At 40.1% G+C, this 20,745-nt stretch overlaps 2 protein-coding genes across 4 annotated transcripts in view; both read left to right on the top strand.

Moving 5' to 3' along the window:
• The window catches only part of robo3 (roundabout 3), a 51,982-nt gene extending 31,237 nt beyond the window's left edge, over positions 1-20,745 (top strand). The window contains exons 4-13 of one of the 3 annotated variants that reach the window (XM_070208850.1): positions 8,252-8,536; positions 8,718-8,858; positions 8,934-9,065; positions 9,533-10,846; positions 10,977-11,075; positions 11,611-11,851; positions 12,156-12,316; positions 13,555-13,873; positions 17,583-18,550; positions 20,651-20,745. In XM_070208850.1, coding sequence (XP_070064951.1) covers positions 8,252-8,536; positions 8,718-8,858; positions 8,934-9,065; positions 9,533-10,846; positions 10,977-11,075; positions 11,611-11,851; positions 12,156-12,316; positions 13,555-13,873; positions 17,583-18,550; positions 20,651-20,721 — 3,731 coding nt within the window. In that variant the 3' untranslated portion in view covers positions 20,722-20,745. Of the gene's footprint in view, positions 1-8,251; positions 8,537-8,717; positions 8,859-8,933; positions 9,066-9,532; positions 10,847-10,976; positions 11,076-11,610; positions 11,852-12,155; positions 12,317-13,554; positions 13,874-17,582; positions 19,779-20,650 lie in introns of those variants that run through there. The other 2 variants (XM_002051673.4, XM_032438199.2) reach the window with 2 other exon arrangements.
• Positions 6,870-7,530, top strand: LOC26530762 (small ribosomal subunit protein eS28). Its single transcript, XM_015173368.3, has one exon. It carries the CDS (start codon positions 6,947-6,949, stop codon positions 7,142-7,144), a length of 198 nt encoding a protein of 65 aa, XP_015028854.1. The 5' UTR covers positions 6,870-6,946; the 3' UTR covers positions 7,145-7,530.

Below are 20,745 nucleotides of genomic sequence, written 5' to 3'. Positions count from 1 at the left end.
CTAAACGCCTTCGTTAAAAGGATAGATTACATCCTACACCTGTATCCAACCCGAGATGTTAGACAACATAGCATCTTATACGGAGCCATCGAATTGCAAGTCACAGGAGATGCTCAGAGAATATCACAAAGGACAGCAGCCAACACTTGGCAGGAGCTGAGAAACGCATTGATTGAAGAATACAAAGTGCAGACACCATTTGAAGAACTCCTTCGACGCTTATACAACACGAATTACCAAGGAAACGTCCGTAAGTTCATCGAGGAGCTCGAGAATAAATCTTTTGTTATATTAAATAAGTTAGCACTAGAAAATATACCTAGCAATACAACCCTTTATACAAATGCTATGAATAACACAATCAAAGATGTTATTACAAAAAAATTACCAGATAGGCTTTTCATGATGTTAGCCAGACACGACATTACGTCGACACAAAAACTAAAGCAAGTAGCTCAAAGAGAGGGATTATATGAAAATAGCGTTACTGAAAAACCTAAAAATAATAATGTTCAGGGAAATCCAAATAACAATCGTAGGAACATGGGAAATTATCAGCAAAATGCTAACCCAACCACCATTTCAAGTGGTTATTCCAACACAAATCAGAGTTATCACGCACAAAATAAACAGCACAGTAAGTCCGAAGACAATCAGAAAGCTCACCACGAGTTCCAACAGAAATTAAGTCAAGGTAGATACCAAAATCCCTTAAACTACCAAAATCAGTCCCATTCACGCTTGAATGCACCAAACCCTCCGACTAAACGTCAAAGAGATAGTAACAGTGGGCAGATGAAAATGGATACATCCGAAAATTTTCATCAGCAAGCCTCGGAACAAACAGAAGAAATCCATTCATAAAATTGATTATGAATGACGAAGTTCTAAAATGTGTCATCGACACAGGTTCAACCATAAATCTAATGAAAACAAACCGCTTAAATTTTCCAGTTTACAACGAAACATTAAAGGTTCACACCATAAATGGTGTTATTGAATTAAAACAAAGTATACGATTAGGAGCAAGCAAAATTTGTCCGAGCAAACAAAAATTCTATATTCACGACTTCTCAGAGCATTATGATGTTCTGATTGGGAGAGAATACCTTGAGGCATGTCAAGCAAAAATAGACTATGCACAAGGATCCGTAACCTTAGGAGAATTTAACTTTTGTTTTAGATATAACGACGAAGAGGTCGAAGAGGACATGACCGCACAAGAGTGCCTTGATCCACCCTCAACAGAGGACAGACCATTTAACTTCGCTATAAATAATGAATTAATAGAAAACAACGAGTTTAGGCTAGAGCACCTAAACTCAGAAGAAAAAGAAAAAATAAAAAAAGTTTTACATGAATTTCGTGATATCCAGTACCATGAAGGTGACAATTTGACTTTCACTAGTACAATTAAACACAAAATTCTAACAAAACATGAGGACCCAATTTACAAGCGTCCATACAAATATCCTCAAATATACGATGAGGAAGTAAATAAACAAATAAGCGATATGATAAAACAAAATATCATACGTAAATCCAAATCCCCTTACTGCTCACCAGTAATAATCGTTCCAAAGAAAAACGATGCATCTGGAAAGCAAAAGTTCCGGTTAGTCATAGATTACCGCAATCTCAATGAACTAACTATTAATGATAAATACCCTATCCCGATCATGGATGAAATATTAGACAAACTTGGAAAATGTCAATATTTCACAACCATTGATCTAGCCAAAGGCTTCCACCAAATCCAAATGGATCCTGGTTCAATTCCCAAGACCGCATTTTCGACTAAACATGGCCATTACGAGTACACTCGCATGCCATTTGGTCTTAAGAATGCACCTGCAACGTTCCAACGTTGTATGAACAATCTCTTAGAAGATTTAATTTTTAAAGATTGTCTGGTCTACTTAGACGACATTATTATTTTTTCCACTTCATTGGAGGAACACATTTTGTCGCTACAAAAGGTATTTAAGAAGCTTAGAGAAGCTAACTTAAAACTACAGTTGGATAAATGCGAGTTTATGAGAAAAGAAACTGAATTTCTCGGTCACATCATCACAACTGAGGGTATAAAACCAAATCCCAACAAGATACAAGCAATTGTCAAATTCCCAATTCCAAAAACCCCAAAAGAAATTAAGTCATTTCTAGGATTATGTGGTTTCTATAGGAAATTTATACCAAATTTCGCTAATATAGTAAAACCATTAACACTTAAATTAAAAAAGGGAGCAAAAATCAATATAAAAGACAGAGACTACGAACTAGCGTTTGAAAAGCTAAAAGTACTCATAACATCCGACCCAATTTTAATATACCCTAACTTCGAAAAACCATTTTCATTAACTACAGACGCGAGTAATATGGCAATAGGGGCCGTCCTTTCGCAAGAGCATAAGCCTATATGCTATGCAAGTAGAACTCTCAACGAGCATGAGTTAAATTATTCAACGATTGAAAAAGAATTATTAGCAATCGTTTGGGCCACTAAATACTTTAGGTCCTATCTCTTTGGTCGACAATTTCAAATCCTTAGTGATCACAGACCACTCGTCTGGTTAAATAATATGAAAGAACCTAACATGAAATTACAAAGGTGGAAGATCAAGCTAAATGAGTTTGATTTCCAAATTAAATACGTCCCAGGAAAAGAAAATTATGTGGCAGATGCTCTGTCCAGAATTCAATTAAACGAAAACTTCTTAGGCGAAGATACAATTAGCACAAGAGCAACAATACATAGTGCTCAAGAAGACAACAGTAACCATTTACAAATCACAGAAAGACCACTTAATTATTATAATCGACAAATAGAATTTGAAAAAGGAACCGAGAACGAAACAAAAGTTACGAATTACTTTCACAAAACCAACATAAAAATTACGTACAAAGACATGACTAATACGCATGCCAAAGAATTAATAAAAGAATACTTATGCACAAAGAAAAGTGTGCTATACTTCCACAACGAAGCAGATTTTCCAATTTTTCAAGAAGCCTACTTAGAAATAATAAGTCCAAATAATTCAACAAAGGCAATGAAAACTAGTACAAAATTAATAGACCTTCAAACATACGCAGAATTCAAAGAATTAATATTAAAAAAGCACAAAGAATTATTACATCCAGGAATTGAAAAAACTATTAATTGGTTCAAAGCAACCCACTATTTCCCAGATTATCAAAATTTAATTCAAAATCTAATAAATGAATGTGAGATTTGCAACATCGCAAAAACAGAACACAGAGATACAAAATTAACTTTCGAAATAACTCCGGAAATCGCTAATATCCGAGAAAAATATGTAATGGATTTTTACATAGTAGGAGATAAACAATTTTTATCTTGCATTGATATCTATTCAAAATTTGCATCATTAATAGAAATAAAAAGTAGAGACTGGCTAGAAACCAAACGAGCTATATTACAAGTGTTCAACCAAATGGGTAAACCCATCGAAATAAAGGCAGACAAAGACTCAGCTTTTATGTGTACAGCTTTACAATTATGGCTAAAATCAGAAGCAGTAAATATTAATATAACCACTAGTAAAAACGGTATATCCGACGTAGAACGATTTCATAAGACAGTTAACGAAAAACTAAGAATCATTAACAGCGACTCAGACGTCGAAAATAAACTTACAAAATTTGAAACTATACTCTACACGTACAATCATAAAACAAAGCACAAAACGACTAACAGAACACCAGCGGACATATTCATATATGCAGGTACACCAGAGTATGACACTCAAGCTAATAAAGAAAAACTAATAAATAACCTCAACAAAAAACGAACAAATTATGAAATTGACACTAGATACAAACACTCACCGTTAGTTAAATCAAAGACGACAACCCCGTTCAAGAAAACAGGAGAACTAAGACAAATCGATGACAAACATTTTGAGGAAACTAACAGAGGCAGGAAAATAACACATTACAAAACCAAATTCAAAAAGAAAAAGAAGACTAATCAAAGCAAATATAACAATTACAGGTCAACAACAGACAGCGATCAAAACATACAAGCACCAGCTTAAATTAATTATTATAATATTACTATCAATAACTGTAAACCATATAAATGCACAGAGTATTGAAATTAATCCTATCAAAGCCCATAACGGATATCTCATATTTAAGACAGGAACCATAGACATTCCGACAGATTACGAATTCCACTGTTTAACGGTTAATATAACAAAAACCGAAGAAACTTTTAACAATTTAATTGAACAAAGTAAAGAATTCAATAACCTTATACAAATCGAATACCTAGTAGAAAAATTAAACAGAGAAATAAACGGCTTAAAAATAGCCAAACGCAGCAAAAGAGGTTTAGTTAACATAGTAGGAACAGCATATAAATACTTATTTGGAACATTAGATCAAGAAGACAAAGCAGAAATTGAACAAAAAATAAGCAACTTAGCAGAAAACAGCGTTCAGGTTAACGAATTAAATTATATAATAGAAGCTATAAACAAAGGAATAGAAATCATGAACGAACTAGATCAAGAGAAACAAAAAGGAAAGAAATTAGATATCCTTATATTTAACTTACAACACTTTACAGAATATATAGAAGACATTGAGATGGGAATGCAGCTCACAAGATTAGGAATTTTTAACCCAAAATTACTAAAACATGACTATTTGTTGCATGTTAATTCTGAGAAATTGTTGAATACAAAAACTTCCACTTGGTTTAAATCAGATACAAACGAAATACTGATAATATCCCATATTCCTCGAGAAATAATAAAAAGCCCGGTATTCGAAATAATTCCATACCCGGATGAAAATAATAATATTTTGACAGAAATAGCTCATGAAAAATATTTTACCCAAGATAAAAAAGTTTATAGCAGAGAAACAAAAAAATTAATTAATAATGAATGTTTAACAGGAATTTTAAACCAAATAACATCAGAATGTAGTTATACTAAAATTTTGCAAAATTTTCAAATCAACTACATAGAACCAAATATAATTTTAACTTGGAATTTACCAAAAACTATATTAAACCATAATTGTATAAATAACGAAATAACAATAGAAGGAAACAATATAATAAAAATCTTTAATTGTTCATTGCAAATTAATGAAATTTCAATTTCAAACAATATGTTAGATTATACTCAAAGCATTTACGTAAGCAATGATGTTATAAAATTAGAACCACTTTCGTTTGTACAAACGAAACAAATTATAAATGCACATACAAAATTTAACAATGTATTCCAGATAATTACAATAACCATATTTGTAATCATATTAATAAGTTTAACACTGTATTTGACATATAAGTTCAAAAGCATACCTAAGAAATTAATTATAAAATATAAAAAACCCAAAGTAGAAGAAACACCTACAATAATAGGAGATATACCAATTGTAAAAGAAGAAAATGTTACACTATATCCAAACTTAAACACCTGAGGACAGGCACTTTTCTAATGGTTGGGGGAGTGACATATCCATAGTCGCACCCACCCTTTAACATAACTTAGCACATAAGCATAAGCACAATTATAAACATTTCTAATATTGTAAACAAAGAGCCTGGTGATAACATCGACATTGGTCAAGATCAAACTGTCCCCCTTTGGTAGACATAAACAATTCACCCTAAATATCACGCCACTGTCAATGTTCCCATCAGAGTACTATCCCACGCATAATTGCTGACGCAGCTCAAACTTCACTCAATTTTGACTCAAACTCTCTCAAAGCGAAGTTTGCTAAGCGACCGCAACAGTTAGATAAATCAGTTCATATTCGGGAAGCAAATCTGAATGTACTCAACAAAAGTAGCCGTTAAGTGAAAATAATAAATTGAAATATATTTTTTTATAGTAACCTAACGTGTAAAACTTAATTATATATATAAAATGTAATTTACGTAAAAGCAGCTGCCGTTTTTTGGATTTATTCGTTATATATTTTGTGTACGCTGAATGCGACCAAGTTGAATGCACAAAGCTCGCTTTTCAGGGCAGCAGGCAAAAAAAAAAAAGAAAAAAAGAAAATGTACTTTCTGCTCCTTTCCAAGTGCTTGAAAGTTACTTGATTTATTATGCTACTCCCCCGCTTCTATATATATATATATATATATGTGTGTGTGTTTGTGTGCGTGTGGGGGGGACAAATATTCGCCTAGCAAATTTATAACTGAGCAAATCGGTCTAGCTGCAACCAGAGTTGCCAGACATCCTAGGGGGAAAGGTGTGCAAATTACAGGTTTGCAATTTGACCACAAAATGGAGCTGGCAAGATGGCGGAGGATAGCGTATAAAAAAGATGCAAAATCTGAAATGGAAAATGCAGAAAGAAACAGAACCGAGCGAATGCCATGCAAAATAAATGCAGACAGCTGAGTTAGTGCCTTAAATCTGCGGTTGGCAAAAGCAAAATGTTGATAATAGCGTGATTTACTATGCGCCAGGGTTAAGAAAAGCTTTAGAAATGCGTTTCGTTAAAAAAAATGTTCAGTTCTGAATGCAAGCTTCTTGGTTAGCAAAAGTGGCGCATGAATAACTCGCAATACAAGCATTATTCCATTTCAATTAACTGAAAATATTATTTAATGCAAGAGCTTAAGTATTAAAAAATAATAATAAATGCGCCAGTAAATGCTCTGCTCAGTTTGTGAAAACGTTTTAAGTTATTATATATTTATTATTATACATATATCAGCGTTTGGTGAACGAATAACCCATAGCGAATAATTGAGTAATTGAGTGAAACTATCGATATTTTCCCTTGCAACACTGCCGATTGACCATTCACAATGGTCGATAAAAGTAAGCTCCTTTAATCGATTCCACATCAGCCTGCAGCTTTTCGCTTTCTTTTTCTGGCGACTGCCGACTGAAGCAAACCGTCCTGTCCACGAAATAAAAGGAAACAACGAACTGATATTATGGACAAGCCAATTGTATGGGCTCGCGTTGTAAAGGTGCTCGGCCGCACAGGCTCTCAGGGTCAGTGCACCCAGGTGAAGGTGGAATTTCTGGGCGAACAGAATCGCCAAATCATACGCAACGTGAAGGGTCCAGTTCGAGAGGGCGACATTTTGACGCTGTTGGAATCTGAACGTGAAGCCAGACGTCTGCGCTAGGATGGGAGTTGTGGATCTATAGGACTAGGTAGAATAATCATTGTGCTAATCGGGGGAACTTTGAGGATTTGTTGCATATACTGATGGATATATACATAATAATCTCAACACATAATAATTTCTTAAATATGAAAGTTATTTTGCAAAGGGGGTTTTGGGCGTAATTCCCTTTGCAAGTACTTACATACATATATAATATTTACAAAATAAAAATACTAATAATCGGACTCTTGAAATTTGTCAACCAAGCGAATACATAATTTAATTTCAATTTATAATAATCAATCGTATTGTGCATTAAGTTGTTTGGGCGAAACGCTTTTTGCAAATTCTTTTATAAAATATAACGAATTGTAATATAAAGAAAACTATGAAATATCCTCAGTAAATACATCGAGTACTTGTTTCATTTGTAATTTATACAATTTTCTAAACTAAATAACTTAAAAATTCTAACTAGATCGAGTTAAAATAACTCGTTAAATCACTTAGGGATTCTTAAAAAGAATCGAAGTCAAACAAAACTTTCATGTCCCTGGCGTTGCCATACTCTATTAAAGTATTGTCAATATATGAAATTATATGATTCAACTTGTTTAAATTTGTATCAAGCGTAATCGGAATATACTATCGATTTAACTAAATCATGATTTAGCTAAGTGCCAAAAGAACCAATAAATGGAGTATATCAAGCTGAATTAAATTAACCAGAAAGCTGTGCCCTTGGCGTTGCCAGACTTTTTTACAAATGAGCTGCTGTAGTTGGGTAAAAAGCTGCCTGAGCGCGTGTGTGTGGGTGTGTTCGTGGGCATACCGTATAAAAATCACATTTATGCCATTTACCAACAATTTATCTTTGCTGTCAGACCACAAACACCCGCACACACATACACGCACACACACACACACACAAAGAGCAGCACACGGCCGCAGGTTAAGGCAGGACAGGGACAGGCATTTATCATGCAAAACCAAGATAATTTATAACCACCACCAACAACAGGAGGAATCAAATGGACAGAGGCCATCACACACACACACATGCACACGCACACTAAAGCTGTTGCCTCATCGCTTCTTCTTTATCTCTGCCTGCTCCATTTACAGTGCTGCGCGATGAGTTTCGCCTGGAGCCACAAAACACACGCATCGCCCAGGGTGACACCGCGCTACTGGAGTGTGCAGCGCCGCGCGGCATACCGGAACCGACGGTCACATGGAAGAAGGGCGGCCAGAAATTGGATTTGGAGGGCACGAAGCGTATACGCATCGTTGATGGCGGCAATTTGGCCATACAGGATGCACGTCAAAGTGACGAGGGTCAATACCAGTGCATTGCCAAGAATCCTGTCGGTGTGCGCGAATCATCCCTAGCCACGCTTAAAGTACATGGTACGTAAACCCCCAGCCAATCCACACCCCTCACCCACACCCAAATCCATGCCAAATCCCACATCATGCTGCACCTCAAATCAATGTGTCATGTTCAATTTGTTGGCATGTGACTTGGGTGCCTGTGTAGCACCAGGATTGCACCTAAATGCCGCTAAGCGTTTCATTATGTTTATTGCAGTTAAGCCCTACATCATACGCGGACCACATGATCAAACGGTGCTCGAAGGCGCCTCCGTCACATTTCCCTGCCGTGTCGGCGGGGATCCCATGCCGGATGTGCTTTGGCTGCGCACCGCCTCCGGTGGCAATATGCCGCTAGGTAAGCCCACAGACAACACCTGGCGATTCATCAGTTATTATAATTTCCCCGCGTGTACGCATACTTATATTGCAGACCGTGTCAGCGTGCTGGAGGATCGCAGCCTGCGCCTGGAGCGCGTCACCATAGCCGATGAGGGCGAGTACAGCTGCGAGGCGGACAATGTGGTGGGGGCCATCACAGCGATGGGCACATTGACGGTCTTTGGTAAGTCACTGCTTCAGTCCTTTTTAATTGCGGCTCACTGACGCTAGCTTAGAGTGAGGAGAGCTTTCTGAAGGGAAAGCTTAAAACCATAAATTAGTTAAGGGAAGATAGATTGCAAAACTACAGTACAAAACATAATCGAACTGAAAGCAGGAGAAGCTTTAAGTTAAAGCACATTAAAGCTTAAAGTCAAATACGTTGAGAGCTTAATTTGAAAGCCAGTCAGATAAATTTCGTATAATAAAAATCGAAATAAAATCTTAACATTTGATAATCCATTTCGAGATATGTTGCAATTATTGAATGGATTACAGCTCACAATCAAGTACCTGTTTTAATATAAGTATTAAAGCAATATTACTTTAATTTAAAGCTCGTGTCATTGAGCCATATTTTTAGCGCTAGTCAAGCACACTTAGCTAATTAGTTAAAACCCTATATGAATCCCACACATACGCACACTGTAGCGCCCCCGAAATTCATACAACGTCCCGCCAGCAAATCCGTAGAGCTGGGCGCGGACACCTCGTTTGAGTGCCGCGCCTCAGGCAATCCGAAGCCGACCATATTCTGGACGATCAAGAACAATAGCACGTTGATCTTTCCGGGTGCACCCCCCCTGGATCGATTTCACAGCCTGAATACGGAGGAGGGTCACTCCATCTTGACGTTGACGCGCTTTCAGCGCACGGACAAGGATCTGGTTATTGTGTGCAATGCAATGAACGAGGTGGCCAGCATAACGTCCAGGGTGCAGCTGACTCTGGACTCGCAGGAGGATCGACCGCCGCCGATAATCATTGCGGGCCCGGTGAACCAAACGCTCCCCATCAAATCGCTGGCCACGCTGCAATGCAAGGCCATTGGACTGCCCAATCCGACCATATCCTGGTATCGCGACGGCATACCCGTGCATCCCAGCGCCAAGTTGAACATAACCGCCGCCGGGGATTTGATTATATCCGATTTGGATCGACAGCAGGATCAGGGTCTCTACACGTGTGTGGCCAGCTCTCGGGCCGGCAAGTCCACGTGGAGCGGTTTCCTGCGCATAGAGCTGCCCACCAATCCGAACATTAAGTTCTATCGTGCGCCCGAGCAAAGCAAATGCCCCACGGCACCGGGGCAGCCGACAGTGCTGAATGCCACCGCCACGGCCATGACAATTGTGTGGCCCACCAGCGACAAGCTGGGCGCCTCCCCGTTCCTCGGCTACAGCGTGGAAATGTACTGCACGAACAAGAGCAAGACCTGGATACCCATTGCCAGCAGGCTCAGTGAGCCAATTGTCACGGTGGACAGTTTGGAGCAGGGCGCTGCTTATATGTTCATTGTGCGCGCCGAGAATGCCTTGGGCTTCTCGCCGCCCTCGCCCATATCGGAGCCCATCACGGCCGGCAAGCTGGTGGGCGTGCGCGATGGCAGCGACGCCTCCGCCGGCTCGCCCAGCTCGCAGCTGCTGCTCAGCGATGTGGAGCAGCTGCTGCAATCGAATGACATTGTCGAGCTGCTGGAGGCGAATGCCAGCGATTCGACTTCGGTGCGCCTCGCTTGGGACATAGACAGCGGCCAGTACATCGAGGGATACTATTTGTATGCACGTGAGCTGCGCTCGGCGGAATACAAGATGCTCACACTGCTCAACAAGGGTCAGGGCCTGAGCTCCTGCACGGTGCCCAATCTGGCCAAGGCGTCTACGTATGAGTTTTTTCTTGTGCCATTTTACAAGAGCATCGTAGGCAAACCCTCCAATTCCCGACACGCGCGCACCCTGGAAGATGGTAAGAATGCCCAAGATAGCTTTTTTCCATCTACCTGCTAATCAGCTGAGCTCCGGCTTTCAACGTCCCATCTGCTGCCACTAATCCAACTTCATTTGTTTTCCTCTTTCTTTTTTTTTTTTGTTAACAGTACCCGAGGCACCGCCATTTGGCATGGAGGCCATCCAATTCAATCGCACCTCCGTCTTCCTCAAATGGCTTGCCCCACAGCCGAATCGCACACGCAATGGTATGTACTCTCAACAAATCCCCAAAATGCGCCTATTAAAGACACCCTACGATAGGTTTATTAGCTTACAAATTGAGTTTGGAGGTCGGAGTTGTAATTATGACCAAAAGTGGGATTTTGTTCTTTTTTTAAATAAGCTAATATGGAAATATTTTATTAGATATTTGTATTTTATCGTGTCATATATGTGTATGGGATCTTAAGTCCAATTTATGTACGTGTATTAAAAACAGACGCTTTAATATAGCCTGCCAAATTTATTACCATAAACATTGAATGGATTTCCAATTAGATAGATAGTTAAAAAAAAAATAGATATATATATATATACCCTATTTAGTGTAACTCTTGCTTGTCATCAATCTTGAAGCGTGTATTGAACGCATCTTCCATCAAAATTCCTGTTTCGAAAGGGCATTTAAACATTCGGTTGACCGAATAACTTACTATTTTCTTTGTGCTCTTGTTAACATTTAATTTCATTTGTTCTTTTCCCTCTTTCTCTCTCACCACTGTCGCTGCGGCCGCACGGCAGGCATCCTCACCAGCTACAATGTGCTCGTCAAGGGTCTGGATGTGCACAATACGACGCGTATATTCAAAAATATGACCATTGATGCGGCGACACCGACCCTGCTGCTGGCCAACCTCACAACGGGCGTCACCTACTACATTGCCGTGGCTGCGGCCACCCGGGTGGGCGTCGGTCCCTATAGCAAACCGGCCGTGCTGCGCATCGATGCGCGTACCCAATCACTGGACACAGGCTACACGCGGTGAGTTGTCGGACCGGACAGGGGCACGGGCACGGGCATAGTCTGGGGTATTGGCTGGACGGTTTATTGTGCGGGAGCTCATTTGACTGCTGCCATTTGGGACAAAAGCTGGCGCGGCCACATTCACATCAATCCATTAACAGCAAACGACAATGGGCGGCTGAGAATTGAGACAGGCAGACGGACTTTGTGACCATTAAACTAAGCCTAGCCAGGGCACGTACTTCCTGCTCCAGTAGTCAACCGATGCTCATTCCGCTTTCTTTTTGTCCATTTCTCTGCTTTCTATTCCTATTGTGCGCAGCTATCCCATCAGTCGTGATATTGCCGATGACTTTTTAACGCAAACCTGGTTTATCGTCCTGCTGGGCTCCATCATCGCCATAATTGTGTTTCTATTGGGCGCATTGGTTCTATTCAAGCGCTATCAATTTATCAAGCAGACCTCGCTGGGCAGTTTACATGGTGAGTTATCCGACGCCCGACGGGACGTCAATTTAAATGTATTTTTTTGCTATTTATTTTACTTTATTTTTTTTTTTTGTGCCTGGATTAAGTTTTGGTGGCAGCAGCTTTGCAGGGGGTGGTTCCAACTTCCCTCTGCCTGGCCGGTAATTGCTTGGCATTTGCAATTTATGAGCTGTATGCTCTATTGAGCATTGGAAATGTCACAGCTTAGCTACAACTAGATTTAATAGAGCGATTAGAACTTGAGCCATTTAAATCTTTTGCTCATTGGCACTTGTTAAGCCTTAAAGTAACTGACATCATGAATAGAATATGAGTATAAATTATATTTACCAGAGAACTTTTTTGATATTCTATATAGTGTTTAGAGAAAGCAGGTTGATAATTTAATCAAACGAATCTTGCCAATTCATTTGATAGGCAATTAGAAGATTTAATCAAATGAATTGAAATTAAAAAGGTTACTTCGAAGTAGAGTATATATATGCTATTCACATTGCTCAAGTATTCTATTTGGTAGTAAAACCAAGAGCATATTATATTATACTTAAATTTTGAAAATGAAATAGAATATACGAACTATATAGTATATAATATTTCTCAGCAGAAACAACTTGATTTGCCCTTTTGCTCTTCCCCCCCAAAAAAAAAAGGAATATGCAAAATGTTTAAAAGCAGGGCCAAATAGAGCTCATATAATCTATGATTTATGAGCGCTCGTTTATGCCTGGTCTCAATTAGGCTGCCGCTTTGTAAGCCACAAAAACTAAGCAACACGCACTCATAACATTAGCGAGCGACTGTGAACCTAGTCGCAGTACCTAGGCTAATAAGCCTGCGAGGGCAAAAGCAAAGCTCAAAGGTTAAGGCAGCGATAAAAGGAGACGCAAGCAAGGCGTGCGGTGAGGGGTTGTGGGGGTGAAACGACTAATGGGCACGTGAAAATCACATCAATTGTCTAGTAAAATTCTAAAAATATAATAACATAAGACTGAGGGAAAGGCGGCTGCTTGCCAATTGAATATAAAATGTTATTTCCGTCTTTTATTATTTGCACGTTGCCCTTTTTTATTTCTGTTAACGGCCAAAAGGAGCTGCGTTTGTAATTGGGCACCACTAACGAGGCTTAGGACTCGCTTCTTACAAACGGCATTAACTAGATCTACTATCTGGCTAAATACACATACATATATAGACTACGTGTGTACTTACTCGATATCTGTGCTTTATTTCAGGCAATCACGCAATCGGCACCGTGCGAAAGTTCCCAACGTTGCCAATGAATGGTGGCATCGGTGGCGGCGGTGGCAGCGGCAACAATGGCGGCAACTCTGGCATTGGTGGCTCCAATGGCCTCTGGATCGATCCAAGTGGCGGTGTTTGGCGACAGGCCGCTGGCTCCTGTACGACAAAGGAGCAACTTCCGGGCTATGCACAGGCCACAGCTCAGCAGCGAAGCACACAACAGCAACAACAGGGGCAACAGGGACAACATGGGCAGAGACAACAACAAGGACAATCAAACACACAACAGCCGCTGCCTGATTATGAGAGGTGAGCATGATTTGAAGCTGGCCCAAAAGGGTTGCTCCAACGTGGCCGGTCGGTGGCGGTGGTGGTGGGGGGGTGTGCTCAGGTTTTTATCAGTCGGGCGCACAGGAAGTTGCCTTAATATCCTGTCTACGCTTCGTTGCCTGTTTAATTACGAAAAATTGCGAGAGCAGCCGAAAAACCACGCCAAATGCTTAAATGTTTTACTACTAAGGAGGCGGAGAGATGTTTGGCAGGGTTGGGTGGGGTGGTTTAACTTTGGGCATTGGGGTTGAGCGTTTGTTACCAAAGAAAACATCCAGTGCCAGGCCGCACTATTTACGATTCGCTCATAAAAATTGCGGAGCTGCAGCCGCATCCACACTTCAATAAGCTACCAAAACCACCCACCAACACATACAAACCTCCAACCCACACACACCCACACGCACACGCACACCCACACCCCATCCCACCCCAATAAAGGCCAGAAACAAAAACAACAACAACAAGCGCCATTAAATTGTTACACTTGAACGGGTTTTACTTTGGGCCATGGCGATTGCAGTGCCTGGTACCGCCAGCAGCCTCAGCCCTCTGTTTATTTCGGAGCGGGGCTTTTGGGCTCTTACTGCTGCACCCACGCCCCAATCGTGATCCCTTGCCAGCCAAAGTGCGGCCATTTACGTTGGCCCCTTAATTCATTTCCATATACGCACATGAATTCCATATTTCTCGTTGCGTATTTTTAAATATTTGTCTGTTTGCATTGCGTTCGGTTTGTGGTGCTCGGCCTTCTGTTTTTTTTTTTTTTTTCAAGCATGCCAAAAAGCAAATTTTTTTTTCCGATTTACCCATATGAAAGGGAATATATTGCATGCACAGAAATCAGATATTAAAATATTTATGCAATCTATAAATTCCAAGAAATTCCTTTAAAACGATATAATACGGCTTTTAAAAAACCTTTGTATTTACAAACCAGAGCTATGAAATTTTTAGGATGCATGGCAAATCAAATTTAAATGTAAAAAAAAAATCTTTGGTACAGGTTTTTTATTTGAATTTGGTGGAGAGAGGAGGATGTTTTCCAAATTTTTATTTTTAATTTTATTTTGCAACAATTTTTATTCATTTTTTTAAAACAGTTTTTTTTTTTCATTATCTTAAATCAATTTAAGGCAGAAAAAAGGTTTAAATCCCATAAAGCATTGCATATTCATTTGATAATTAGTTTTAAGTTAAATGATGTATTTCATCTGTTACTAACTACCGTACCAGGCCTGTCTTTATTTCCATTCTTTTCGATAGTTGCTTTAACTTAAACAGCAAATTCTTAATTTCGTTTATAATTCTCACATAGTTCAGGCACAACCTGTTTTCCCTCAAGAGATTTTCTTGTACTATCTCAACACGTCTCATATCCCGTTTGAAGCTCTTTAACAGCTGTAGCTCTTCTACCTCTCGTTCTCCATTTCTTAAGTCCATATCTTTAAACCGACGTTATCCAAGTTCTTTTTACTTTTTACTACCTATCTACCTTTGCGTGTTGCTTTGTTTTTACTTCTTACTTAAACAATTTTGCGCCGTGTTTTCGTTTTCCTTGTTTTTTTTCTTTCTGTTTTACTTCTGTAATTTTGTTTCGTATTTCTTTTTTTTTTTGCGCTTGCCAAAAGTTTTCTTTAAAGCTTAATGTACCGTTGTGGCAACAATAACTGAAAAGCAAACAAGTCGCAATAAAAAGACGCAACTGCCGGCGACATATTGCCGAGCTGCTCTGTTGTTGTTGTTTTTTTGTGTTGTTATTGTTTTTCCTTCTCTTTTGCTTTTACTACCACCGCCACGCCCCGTAGTCTGCCAAGCAACCCCACCGCCCCGTCCCGCCCCGGCTCAACTTGTGCGTATTTATTTGCGGCATTTTACGCATTTATTTGTTTTGACTTTTTTACAATATCCCAGCAGATATCATTCCCCCAGCTTGCCCCACTTCTGCAATTTGAGCACTTCCTATTGCTGGCTGCCTCTGCCACATTCTTCTAATGCTGTTGCCACTTCCGTTACGCGATTTTCATTATTTCCGTTTCAATTTTTCCGTTGTGTACTTTTTGGCAACTTTCTGCGTTGTACTTTTTGTTGTTGTTGTTGTTGTGCATTTTAACAACGTTGTAAACTTGTAAAAAAAATCATACGCACACGCACACACACAAGCACACACCTTGTGTAATGGTTCCACCCCCACAGCCCCTGCCCCGGCACTTGGCACGCGTGCGTCGCCGTCATTTGAATTTCCAATTAAAATATTTAATTTTGTTTCGGGTTGTCTGATTCTCAACATTATGGCGTTAGCTTTAACATCTTGCACTGGATATCAAAAATGCCCCTGCATCTCCAAACCCTCCCCCCCCTCACGCATTTGGTTTATTAGTTTGCGAACGTAATTTTCACCGCTAAATTAACAATTAAAAATTGATAGCCCCGAGGGAGTAGCTGCCCCCACGTCTTTGCCTAGATCCCAGTCGAAGCCTTAAGCCCTAAGCGTATGCAAATGCCTTTGCTGCGAATGTACGACGGCGGAGGGGGGGGGGCGGTGCTGGATGTGGACGTTGGGCTCTGTTCCTGAGTGCACGACATGTCCTTATAGGCAGTTTCAGTCCCCCGTCGCAGGCACGTTTAATTGCTGGAAAATTTCAAATTCCGTTGCATAATTTCAGGCGTCTCTAGGCAGAGCTGAAGCTAATGTTCGTCAGGGCTTAACATATTTACATATGCCCAAAATTGGCCGGGAAAGGCGTGATCTTAACAGTTTCATGCACTCTGTAGTTCATTATTTTTCTAATTAACTTACAAAATTTGCTGATATAAAGCACAATTTAAGCTTACGTAGTTTATATATCTCAGTTGGCCGGCGTTCAAGTGATTTAATGCCAAACTCATTCCCAGCTCTTCACACTTCCATTAAGACCAGTTCGACTTTTTACACAACTAACCTTACCCCATGTCTAAATATCTGACACTGTAGTTTATGCTTAATGAAGCTCCCAACTTTACTAAATGCATTTACACAGTTAGCTGCCTGCATACAGGGAACATTCGAATTATCTCGCACGCTTTTGCAAAGGAAAATTTCTGTTTCAGTAATTTTTTGGCTAGAGCGAAAACAGAAATCGGGTAAAAATTCATTGGTAAAGTCCGATAGATAAGCATTATCTCATTAGCTAATTAGCGCACGAAAAATTTCAGCAATAAAAAAGTTTTTGCATACAAATTTTGGCAACCAAACAGCAGGAGGCGCGGGGCAGCGGCGGGCACTTAGTAAAAAGTTTCGCCAGCGATTTTAGTATTTTTTCTTCTTGTTTTTTATTTTGTTGTTGTTTGGGTGTTGTTGTTCGCCCACTAATTAGAAAGTTTGAATGCATGACACGCCCAGCTAATGTGCAAATTCATTGGCAATCCGCAGCAATTTCAATGCCCAGCTCCGCTGTGGCCACGGATAATACTTTACGTTCTACACCATGCTATACACAAATTTTTAATGAGCTGCAGCAAACAAATTTCCGGGCGGGGTTCGAGCTCGGCACCATTAGTGGGCTGTGCGTGTGGGACTAACAAAAGCAATTTCCTACGATTGATTTATGAGTAATGCATTTGTGTCCAGACATACGCTTTTTAACCTACGAGTTAATAAACAAAGCCCAACCCTATAACTAGACCCAATCTCTTGGTCCATTTGCAGACTCTCGCCGTTGAATATGCCGGACTATGCGGAAGTTGCATGTTCAACATTCAAAGGCCCCCACAACAATGCTGCACAAACTTCCGGCGTGCAGGCGGGCTCATCATCATTATACGATAGCTGTGGCGCCTATGCCACAACAAATGTGGTCGCCAATGTGAAGCTCTATCAGAATCGATATGGCGCAAAGCCAGCCGGAGTAGCAGCAGGAGCTGCCACAGCAGCTGGAAATAATAACAATGGCTGCAACAATGATTATCAATCGACTGGGATGTACTCGGCGCCAGCGAGTGCCCATTACGGCTGCCTGGAGCCAAATCCGATGACCATATCGACTGCCTCGACGGCCATACTGAGCGGCTCGCCGGCCAAGCTGAAAAAGATCAACATAACGGAGAACAAAATGGAGCATATGCAGAATCTGAACAGCAACAAGAACGAGACAAAGCTGGAGCGCACGAATCCCTTCAATCAACAGCAGCAGCTGCTCCTCGCCAGCAACGCGCTCAAGCAGGGCCTCGGCGCCTATGCAAACACCACGCTGGCCGCCCAAATGGCCAGCGGCGGCGGAGCTGGCACCCTGCGCCGGCAGCGCCAGCCGAAGACGCTCTTCAAGAGCGAGACCAACATATTGGGTAAATCCAGCGGCGTTGTCTCGCGTCACCAGAGCAATGGCTCGTCGGCCAATGGCAACTTGGACTTTCTAACTGGCGGTCCGCCGGCGGTTGGCGGCGAGAGCCACGATGCGGACTTTGAGGCGCTGTGCAATTCGACAAATCAGCTGCTTAACGATTGGGCTTCCAGCGCCTCGATTGCGGCGGGCGATTATCATTTTGGCAGCAAGCAGCCCAGCAAACAGCATTTGTATGTTAAGGCCAAGGATGGCACCTGGTCCGCCGTCAGCTCTGATGCGTATCAGACCTTCAAGCAGCAGCAGCAGCAACAACAACAATTCCATGCCGGATCAGGTGACAACAAGATGCCCCTCCTGGTAGCTGGTAGCGTTAATCCCGCCCATAGTTCGAGCAGCCTTGCAGCTGATAGCAAATTCCTGAGTAGTTTTGGTACCAGCGCCAATGTCTAGACCGATTGCTAGCAATGATATACAAACCACATATATATAAAGGGGTTGCAGGGGAGAGGGTCTAGCAACAAACACCCCTCCCTACCACACACCCATAGAGTTGTGTTTATGCTCAGTAGACTTAAGTGCAAAAATTAAAGTTGTGAACTGCATTAGTGCTGGGTACGAGGAGTTGACCTGAAGAGGACAGGGGAAACTAGCCAAATGAAAGTTTGGCTATGCTTAAAAAGGGTTAGTGAGAGCAGGCAGGTGGGAGATCTGCTGAAAAGCAGAGGTATTAGCTATGATCACACAGGGAGAAAACTTTAAAGCACTTTGACTAACAGCTAAGACTCGCTCTGACTTAAAAATTTGTTTGTTGATTTGATAATGTTGATAAGCTTAAAAAACAACTAAGTTCTAAGTAGATAAGTTCTCATAGAGCACGACGCTTATCCCTAAACATATCGCAATGTGTGAGCACAAAACGGTTCGGTTAGCAAATATTTTGCTTCAAAATTGTGCGAAGGTTTTACATTCTGTTATGGTGATGCTAACAGCATTTACTATGTACTGTTAACGTTCCGTGCTGAGTACCTTGTTCTTAACAGTGTGACATTAGCAGAAAAATGTTAGGGCTCTCCCGAACAGAAACACTCACTTTATTAGCGCAACATTAATACTCTGTTGTTTACAGTCGCTTGATGTATAGTTTTTTTAAGACCTATAAAGTTAACAGAATAATAATTTGCATGGTTCATGTTAAGTTTTCTATTTTGTTATGGCAAATTTTAACAGGAAGTTGATACTTATGTGTTTTAACTTTAACCGAACCGTATGTCATAGAAACTGACATCAAGACAACTTACATATTTCCAGCCTAGATAAATATAAATTAAAAATTTAAGCACCGAGTCCTTACGGTCCTGCAGAGAACTCTCTGTGACTGTTAGCTAAAGCTCTATAGTAAATCGCCCACTGCACCCTAGATTAGCCGTTGTCCTCTTAACACCCGCCCAATGTCTAGAATAGACTTTCATCCGTAATGCAAGTTCTATACTTAAAACCCACCCCACTCCACCCCCAGAAAGCCAACAACAACGAAAGGTGTGTGTATGTGTGTGTGTGTGTGTGTGTGTATAAAAATTCGATTATGCTCGATTATACATATTGGCTTGTAAATAGATTTCAACCTTATAAAGCATATGGAATATGGCATTTCGACTAAAAAGCTAAGCAAGTAAATAATATAGATATAAACTATATAAACAAAACCCACACACAAACCAAATAGCACCGACGTAGTTTAATTAAGTAAAGATAAATGTAATTTTTAGTACGAAATCTGAAGTCTTTGAGCCAAAAATTAATACAAAAGAAAAAAGAAAACAATGAGAATAGCAAACCCTAACGAAACATTAAATAACAACTCACCTAATAAATAAACATTTAGAATTGTACTTAAAATCCAGCAGCACTTAAACAATAATTAAAGATTCATTAGCTAACGGTGCAATGTGTAATAATCCCCCGGATAAGCGAAATAAATGCTAATAATAAGGCTGTTAAATGTAAAATATCATAAATAATTAATAATCCCCAAACCGAAAAACAAAAGCAACAACAAAAGCTAAAATTATATATCTACATGAAAATTGTGTAATTAAAGCATTTAATTGTAATTAACTGACGAACTAGCTTTAGTTGCTGTAGCTAAACTGAAAATAGAATGCAGCTAAAATACACAGATATATGTATTTAAAAATATATATATATATATATATGTTTAAAACGCAGTCAAAAAGGTCAAAACAAAAAATATGACGAGTTTTTGAAGCAATCAATGAAAAATTAAATTGATAAATTATGCGGAAAAAACGTACGTGAAAAGTAAAGCTACAAATAAATACTAAATAACTACTAACAAAGTTAATACTAACTAAAATACATATAAACGCATTTCATTTGGACTCAAATATTTTGAATACCTTTCGCCCACGTGCAGCTGCCACAGTTTGGAGGCGCCACAGCTGCACCTACACGCTGCTGGACAACACCATGGATTTTGTCATTTGAAATTCCGACGCGGCACCGTCCACC

The sequence above is a fragment of the Drosophila virilis genome, chromosome 4 (genome assembly GCF_030788295.1).
Source record: "Drosophila virilis strain 15010-1051.87 chromosome 4, Dvir_AGI_RSII-ME, whole genome shotgun sequence".
Classification (NCBI taxonomy): domain Eukaryota; kingdom Metazoa; phylum Arthropoda; class Insecta; order Diptera; family Drosophilidae; genus Drosophila; species Drosophila virilis.
This window is presented reverse-complemented; position numbering and strand designations above follow the sequence as displayed.